We start from the raw sequence: 9,286 nt of genomic DNA on the forward strand, positions 1-9,286 counted from the left end.
CTTAAACAATGGAAAAAACACAAACTTTGTCCAAAAACCTCTCACGTTTAACTGTTTTTTCTTTGGTCATTTTAGCCTTTTTGGCCAGGGTGAAGGGAGTATCTGCCATCAAACAAGAAGACAGCCGCATGTAACTACGACGGTGTTTGCTAGTTCACCTTACAGGCATTAATTTAATAACGTGGTTAGCCTACTCAACGTAAATTACACACGAACAACATTAAGGGTTTTATATTGGTAAATGCATAGTGGAAGCAATACACATATGCTACTGCAGTTGCTAATAGCATCACATTTTTGAAGCAGTTAAAAAGACTGAAACATATGAACAAGAAAATTCTGGATGATATTTACTGTAAATAATGCACCCCCCCCCCCCCCCCCCCCCCACAAAAAAAAAAAAAAATCAATGGATGTTAAAAAGGACAAGAAATAAAGATATTTCACTTCAGATTTTTTTTAAAAGCCAAAGTTTTACTGTTTGTATGTCTTCTTCTTTTAATTTTCTCTGACCAAAACAAAAAGAAAAAGAAGTTGATGCTGATGATGTTAATGTTTGTCCCTCTTTTCCAAACCAACTGTAGGTTCAGTGAGCTTTTCCTATATGCGACAGATGACATTGCTTCACATCATTCATTAGCAATCTTGTCTTTTAGTATGCCAAAGTGAAGATCAAGATGGATTTTCAGCAAAATGTAAATCTAGCATTTTAATACTCCTGTTGTATAGTTCCACAGACTCATCTGTTCATCAAAAAAGTTTTTTTCTTTGTGGGTTTCCACTAAGTGCTTCGGTTTCCTCCCACAGACAAAATGGTTATTGGGTTAATATTTTATTGAGAGATCAGCTCAAAGTGCTGCTATTGCAGTGAGACACCCTTCTCTTTTTACCAGGCTTCATACATGCTTCATTAAAGACTTCCTAGATTTCACACACTCCAAAGCTTTGCCACTGTACATCCCATTACTGAAAGTTATCATCAGAGTTTATGCTTTCTCTCTGGAGTCCTGCCTTTGGGTCCATCCCCTGAGAGGGCCAGCCTGCGACACCATTGGCTTATGGATGGACAAATCGTGACATCAGCAAGCTTTCATAACCACATCACAATTCTTGCTCATGACAGTTCAGCATTGTGGTAGCAAATGAAATTCTGAAAAGAAGTAAAGACTAATGGATAAGTCAGGAAAACAATTGTCTCTTTTTCTGGTACACTGTGTCATTGGACTCAAAATTTTAGAACAGACTCAAAAATACCTGTAAAATTGGGGGTATTGCAGCATTGTCATCCAGAATCCCTCACCAAGCATACTCACCTGGTAGAGCGGGTCCCACGTACTGATGGCTGTGTCCTGGTTCTGCCCACCAGGTCATTTTACTGCAAGCTATATTTTTCCCTGTCATTTACCTGTCACTGTCTATCATGCATAAATCTTAATCTCCATTTAACTTAAATTTCACGTACTTACATTGCATGTAGCAGGACAAATAAGTGTGTCCCTAAAATCCCTGCCTTCATGAGTTCCAAATAACCATGAAGTAGAAATAAAAATATTGAGATAACATAAGGGTCTCCTATCAGTTAACACTTTGAATCAAAGGATGAACAGAATGTTGTTTAAAAAAAAGAGAAAATAAAATATAAATTTGTATGCACCCATCACCTCATTAAGTTGTAGTCTGCACCCATATTAGTCCTGAGTTCACACATATGTGAAACATATGTATTTCATGTAAAATACTTCAAAATGAATAACGCTGCAAAAAGATGTGAATTTTAGGTGAAGATTCAAAATATTGTATTGAAAACCAATATTTTGAACAACAAATTAAGAGTAAAGATAACATTTATTTAGTCTTTTGCCAAAAAACAACAACAAAAAAAACGGTCATGTAAAAATATAAAATCTGTCCAGTTTTACATTAATATATATTATCCTGTGCTTCATTTAAAATATTATTATCTTCTTAATGCATGTCTTAATGTGTGATTCTGTATAAAGAAATCACACTATGGGGGTTGGATTTGTAAATAAAATATTTGTTGTTCAAATGAAAAATCATTAACTTTGTTTCTTATCAATCCAGAATCAAAGCTTAACACTGTAGGTCTCAGTGGACATGTGATCAAGCTCCCTAAATAGGACATGCTGAGTCATCGCTGGTTGGCCAATAAAATGCATTCTTCTCTCTTAAAAGTGAAGACAGGATTGAGACTCTTTCCATTCACCACAACATGATGACAACGACACAGTTTGCCTTTTATCTCACATGTTTGTTTCTGGGGCAAATGGGTAAGTTTCTCTTTAAACTACCGTCTGAACCTTTTTGCCATGCCTTCATGTGTCCTGTACTTACTTGGCTCTCATTTTATTTCAGCTCACACAAATGATTTGAAACTGTCTGTTCATCAACAAAGACGTTTTATATCAGTTAATACCGGGGAAAGTGTGACTTTGAATTGTTTTTATAAAGGTAACGATGTGGCAAAGTTTTTCTGGTACAAGCTGAACTTGGGACAGAAACTGAAGCTCATTTCTACTTTGTACAAGTACGACACCAATGCTACGCTTCATGATGAATTCAAGAGTGATTCACGATTCACAGCGGCTACTGAGGAAGGAAAAATCTACTTAAAGATAACAAAAGTGCAAATTTCAGACTCTGCTATTTACTACTGTGGAACTTATGGCTACATGTTTGAGTTTGGAGAGGGTACTGTCATTGATGTAAAAGGTTCAGGGTCGAACATCCCAACTTTAGTGCAGCAGTCACTATCTGAGACCATCCAGCCAGGAGGCTCTGTGACTCTGAACTGTACAGTACACACTGGGACCTGTGATGAAGAACACAGTGTTTACTGGTTCAGAGACTCTGAAGAGTCTTTCCCAAGAATCATTTACACCCATGGAGGCAGGAATGATCAGTGTGAGAGGAAACCCAACACACAGACACACACCTGTGTCTACAACCTGCCAATGAAGAGCCTGAATACGTCTCATGCTGGGACCTACTACTGTGCTGTTGTCTCATGTGGACACATACTGTTTGGAAACAGGACCAAGCTGGACTTTAAGGGTGAGTAACTTGGTAATATTATTGCACAGTACATAACAGTAAAGTCGACAGTAAGGATCTATAATGTTTCCTGGTGTCTTTCCACAGATGAGGGGAACTGTTGTGTCTCTGTGTATTTCTTGGGGGGAGCGTTCACATTCACCACACTTCTGAGTGTTTTAATGGCTTTCTTATTGTATTTGACCCACAAGAGAAACAGCACCACATGCACAGGTACTGCAACTGCTATTGTTACTATCAATATAAACTCAATCAACCCAGCATCACAGTTAGAGAACTTCATCTGTTGTTTTTTAGAGTCTCATCCAAGAACGTCACCTCTTTCCTCAACAGACACAGAGGTATTTTTGTGTTGACATTCAAATGTTAACAACTGACTCAATTAGTTTCAGTCTTTTATTTCTTTTAAGTAATTTTATGCAACTGTATATATTTTATATTTTATTACCAGCAAAATGAAGGAGACATCCATTACGCGGCTTTGAGGGATCCGAGAGCTGACAGACCAAGAAGAAAGAGTAACAACAGCAAGGCTGAATGTGTCTACTCTAGTGTAAAGCAGTAGAACTGGATGAGTTTATTATCTGTTTTTGTGCTTTTGTTATTTTCAACAGGCTTCAGCATTTAAAGCCCTAAAGACATTTGTTGTCTGTGAACTTCCTGATATGAGTTTTGCAACTTTATACTAAGTTGAGTTCAATTTTGTTCCAAACAAGTTTTTAGCCTGTGCGCTGGAATCTGAAATTCAGGGTTTCTATGTAGTAGATCCTGTACTCAGCTCTGCATTTGATTTAAATGCTTATAAACAGTGCCGTAAAAAAGTATTTCCCACTTTCCTGATTTCATTTCTTTTAGCGTTAGTCTTTTAACATTAGTCAAAGTCAGTTAAACATTAGTCATTTTTTTAAGTAAATACAATCAAATTAAAATACAGTACAAACATATTAACTAAGATTAACCAGATTTTTTGGACAGCTGAGTGGAATTTCATTAGCCAGACCTAACCAGACCTGGGTGAGAGATTGAAGTCCCCGTGGCCGCCCCCTGCCATCACAGCTGAGGTGGTAAAACGACTTGACACCCAGCCTTATGTGTTAAAAATGAAAAGAGTGCTAAAACAAAGCTTTTCTATCTGCTAGTATGTAGATGATCTTTTTTTAATCAAAGATAAATCAGAAATATATGTCTGCTCAATATGTTATCAAAGAAATGCAGATTGAGTAGTGGAAATGATTTCTCTGATTTCTAGATTTTAGGTGTGTAGACATGAGCCACACTTTACCTTTTTATTCATGTCTGGGACTGAGAAGGACTGTGTCGCCAACCCAAGCATCACCCATACTTTTGAACAAGAAGAATAGTTTTAAATGTTGCAATGGTTTAAACTCAGAATTATGTTTAAGTTGAGCAATATAATAATGTGAAAAGGTAAGAATGATTTTAAAGACAGGCTTAATTCAGGCTCAAATTGTGATTGACAAGCACAGTTTTAAAGAGAAAAGGTATTTGGATTAAAAGGATTATGCTAAAGTGAACGTGCTAATGGAATCTAAACTGAATAAATCGTTATGTGAAGCTTATTCATATATGACTGAATGTAATGATATGTAATGAAATTTTCCATGTTAAAAGAGAGAGAGAGAAAATTATAAAGTGTTGTTGAAGATCAGTGACTGGATATTTAAGTGTTTGTGTTTTTCAGTCCTTTGGTGGTAGTGAGTTGAGGGCTCAGAGTGCTTGGGGGGGAAAAGCTCTTGCAGTGTCTGGTCGTTACGGTTTTGATGCTGCGAAACCGTCTGCCAGATGGAAGAAGGGGGAAAATTGCATGTGAGGGGTGGAAAGTATCCTTCACTATGTTCGCATAATAGTAGTCATGTTCGCATAGAAACTTCTCTTTTGTATCCCTTGCCATGTTCTACTTTTGCACTTGTTTCTAAAGAACTCATAATAGCTCATGTAACACCTACTTATATAGAGATTTAGCAGATCACGCTAGCTAAATCCAAAAAGACACCTTAGCAGCAGCACGAGTAAGCACAGCCATCCCCAAAGAAAACAATTTTCCTGTTGCCACTTCTGGCACTTTCCACTATAACCTTGGTAATCCTACAAGTTAGCGCACACTAGTTTGAAGCTACTTTGTAACACATACATCAGAAGAGCAATTGGTGTAGCTATAAATGCTATATTATAGCATAAACATTAGGTGAAACTACACCAGCCTTTCATTAAGTGTTTAAAGCTACCAAATCAGCCAGTAGCAAAAGTTCTAAGAACATGTTAAATTGTACTTCTTTACAAGAAGAAGTAAAGAAATGACAACAATTGAAACAATTAAAATCAGGCATCACATGCAAGCAGAAAATTTGCTTTTCTGCATGTTTACGTAGATTAAACAGAAGGTATGATAAAGATCTCTAATTGGCAAAGGCTGTTAGCTCTAAAAACCTCATCTTTCACACCACCTGTGATGTTTGTTCTCTCCTGCACTGTGCATGAGTACCTGTTCATATACGCTTCACAGGGTGAAGCCAGTGTACAGTCCAGCAATGAAATATGATCACAAGAGGCTTGGTGTCAGCCTTATGACACAGCTTTAATCCTGTTATATCCTATTATAGTGATTAAGGATGAATTTCCTTTTAGATTTCACTAACAAACTGCTGTTCATCATTAATTAGGACCTTTTGATGTAGCGCTTAAAACTGAAGCGAGCAGTGCTTGAAGTTCAAAAATGATTTAAAAGCAATAGTTAGTGTTTCCTTGATGTCAGATGGTGATGCCTGCTCGGAATTTGAGTAGGGAAGCTGTGTTGAAGACACCTGCATAACAAAGGTGCTTTACTAAAGAAGTGAAACTGCTGCACTGTATGCTGTACTGTGTGCCTGTACGTTTTCCCTGAGGCCACTTTCAGCTACGTTCACACATGAGTGGAGTGCACTGAAAACCACACAGCAACTTTGAATTTGTTCCTTTAAGACCAACAACTGTAAAAATATCATAAGATATGTTCTAACACTTAGCTGAATTTAATACATGTAAAGTAAGTAAAGTAAAATTTTACTTATATAGCACCTTTCAAGATAAAATCACAAAGTGCTTCACAGAAGCTAGAACATAAAACAACATAAACCAAAGGCAAGTTTAAAATGATGGGTTTTTAACTGTTTTTTAAAAGAACTGACAGAGTCTACAGATCTCAAATTCAATGGAAGAGCGTTCTAGAGTTTGGGAGCCACAGAAACAAAAGCTCTGTCACCTTTTGTTTTTAATCTAGTGTCTCTATTTTGGTGCTTTTATTAGTGTTTAGTTTCAGCGTTTGAGCAACCTGAGAACATGATGAGCACAAACCTCCCCCTGACTAGAAAAAGGAAACACAAAAACCTTTTAATCAATTATATTATCAGTGCATGTTGTCTTTGGTGCTATTCAAAGAAGCAAAAAGTGCTCGCAAACCTGTGACCACATTTCCTATATGAGGCAGATCACGTGATTCAGCCTGATCTCAAAAGAGTGGAGGAAGGTAAAGATTATTTTCTTTCAGACTACGATGGCATATCTCACGCCTGCTTCATACCTGACATGTCTGATCTTAGGGAATATAGGTGAGTTGTGTTTTAGTAATTTGGATTACGCTGTATTTACATCATTTCCTTTCACGTAATATTACCAATCAGAATAAATCCACGTCTCATTATCATCTCAAAAGAACAGCTAATGTCGTTGAAAACTCGACTTTGCAATGATGTAATTTTCTTTTTTTCTGATTTTAATGTAGTCCAGAAGACTCATCTGCAACTACCGGCATCTGTTTATCAAGAAAAAGATTTTATCTGAGCTGATGTTGGAGAAAATGTGAGTTTGCATTGTTTCTATGAAGGTGATTATTCAGCATGGATCTTGTGGTATAAGCAAACTCTGGGACAGAACCCGAGGCTAATCTCTACCTTCTACGTGTACGATACGAAAATCACTTTTCATGATGAATTCCAGAACAATCCACGGTTCACACTGGATACAGAAAACGGAAGAAATAACTTGAAAATTTTAGATTTGAATATCAATGACTCAGCTACTTGACGTAACCCAGTTCCTAAAATCATCCCAAACAAAGAGAAGAAAAAGTAAAACATTTAATGTTCTTTGTTTCTGTTCTTACTGTCCTTGTTTAATAAAAGTGAAACGAGATCAATATATTTATTTAAACAAAAAAGGGACACAGATTTATATATATTTGTTCTGGTTAAACAAGGGTTAAGTTTTCTCAGAGGGTTGATGAGCTCTGATGAGAGCCTATTGTTTTACTCCACTCCTCGCATGTCAGCCAATCGGTGAAGCTCTAGGCAGCTCTTGTCCCTCCTTAGTATCAGCTCCCAAGTTTTCAGCCTCTTGCTCCTACAGCCGAACAGAGCAGGGGGACTAAAACTTTAAACTATTATCGAGGGCAGAGCGAAACCGGAAGGTTTACTGAGCTGTGGCTTCACCAGGTCAGCGATTCCAGAACCCAGAGTGTTCCAGTGTTCACTGGATGGCGAGTCAACCCAAGATCCTAGGAGACGACATACATACACACGCACACTCAATTGCATATTGATGGACTACAATCCTCTACTGTACAAGTAGTATGGTAGGACAGACAATCACACACACACTCCTTGTCGGACTAATTCTATTGCAATACACCCGTTTGTCATGGGCCCCACCGGTACCATTTGGACTTAAAAAAAGAAGACTAATTCTTTTACTTGTGCACAATTTTATTTTATTCTATTTTTTTGCTACTTTGGGGGAAAAATTTTATACTTGAAGTTCTGTTAAACCTGTTGTAATACTGTGTGGTTACAAAATTCTTTTAAAAGGCTTAACCCCACTAAAGCACTTTTAAGCCACGCAAATGTGTTTTGTCTGGTTTCTCTGCCATTCATATACCAGAGCTCTAAGAGTCGTTCTTAACCTTCTGATACTAGCCCAAATTACTCATTACCTTGGTAATTATCCATTGGTACTGTATATAACTCCACGTAAGTGCTACACATGCATCTATAGATTTGCGTTAACTTTTGCAGAGGGTACCATTGTCAAAGTAAGGGAGGGAGGTTTGAAAAACCCAGCTTTAGTGCAGCAGTCAGCATCTGAGACCATCCAGCCAGGAGGCTCCGTAACTTTGAACTGCATGGTACACACTGGGACCTGTGATGAAGAACACAGTGTTTACTGGTTCAAAGAAACAGAAGCATCTCGTCCAGGACTGATTTACACTTATGGAGGCAAAAATGATCATTGTGGGAGGAAAACTAACCCACAAGCAGACGCCTGTGTCTATAACCTGCCAATGAAGGATCTGAATCTGTCTCATGCTGGGACCTACTACTGTGCTGTTGATTCATGTGGACACATACTGTTTGGAAACGGGACCAAGCTGGACTTTGAAAGTAAGTACATTCAAGAAAAATATCTACTCCCACTCTAAATGCATACAGCTGAACGCGATTTTATTTCTCCTCCTTTATCTGCAGATAACATGGACTCCTTTGTCTTGAAAGGAGCTGTTGCTTTCATGACCATTCTGACTATATCACTGGTTTCCACTTTGTGTGTGATCATCAAGATAAATAGCTGCCACTGCTCAGAATGTCATGCAAGCTTTTCAGATTTCTCCATAAACCACAAAGAGGTAACTCTTGGGTTAAAAAAACCCAACTTTTTTTCATAAGTCACAACAGATTATGAATATGTGAATGTTAAAAACTATAACACTGAAACATAGAAAAAAGGTGCTTGTATGAATGGCTAAATGAGGCATGTTGTATAAAAAGCGCTTTGAGTGCTCCAGTAGAGTAGAAAAGGTTTGCATTTACCATCACATGTGTAATTCAGTCTTTGTGCTTTGTCGTTATCAGGAGAACAAGAACAAGACTGGAGACTTCTGGAGTGAATGTGTGTACTTTGGCTTCAAGCAGTAAAACTGAAAATGCTTCATCTTTGTTTCTTTATAACAGAGCAGGACCTCATATTTTCAGTTTTTAAAGTTTATCATGACTTTTCTAAAGTTGTATTTTTTAGGAATTCAGCTAAATGTGATGACTTTAGATTGCTGCTTTTCAATAAAACCCTTAAACAATTCACGCAAGTGTGTTTGCAGTTTATATTTACCTCAGGATTTCTGATACTGACAGAAAAATAAACACTAATAAACACTAACTTCTGAAAT

At 37.4% G+C, this 9,286-nt stretch overlaps 1 protein-coding gene and 1 pseudogene across 1 annotated transcript; both read left to right on the top strand.

The window, feature by feature from the left end:
- The first annotated feature begins 2,233 nt into the window (after positions 1-2,233).
- LOC134619895 (uncharacterized) lies at positions 2,234-3,640 on the top strand. Its single transcript, XM_063465678.1, has 5 exons — positions 2,234-2,291; positions 2,377-3,075; positions 3,163-3,288; positions 3,373-3,416; positions 3,527-3,640. The coding sequence occupies exons 1-5, from the start codon at positions 2,234-2,236 to the stop codon at positions 3,638-3,640; spliced, it is 1,041 nt and encodes a 346-aa protein (XP_063321748.1).
- A 2,985-nt stretch (positions 3,641-6,625) lies between these two features.
- LOC134619906 (uncharacterized) lies at positions 6,626-9,083 on the top strand (annotated as a pseudogene).
- The last annotated feature ends 203 nt before the right edge of the window (positions 9,084-9,286 follow it).

Source organism: Pelmatolapia mariae, linkage group LG3_W (assembly GCF_036321145.2).
Source record: "Pelmatolapia mariae isolate MD_Pm_ZW linkage group LG3_W, Pm_UMD_F_2, whole genome shotgun sequence".
In the NCBI taxonomy this organism is placed as follows: Eukaryota; Metazoa; Chordata; class Actinopteri; order Cichliformes; family Cichlidae; genus Pelmatolapia; species Pelmatolapia mariae.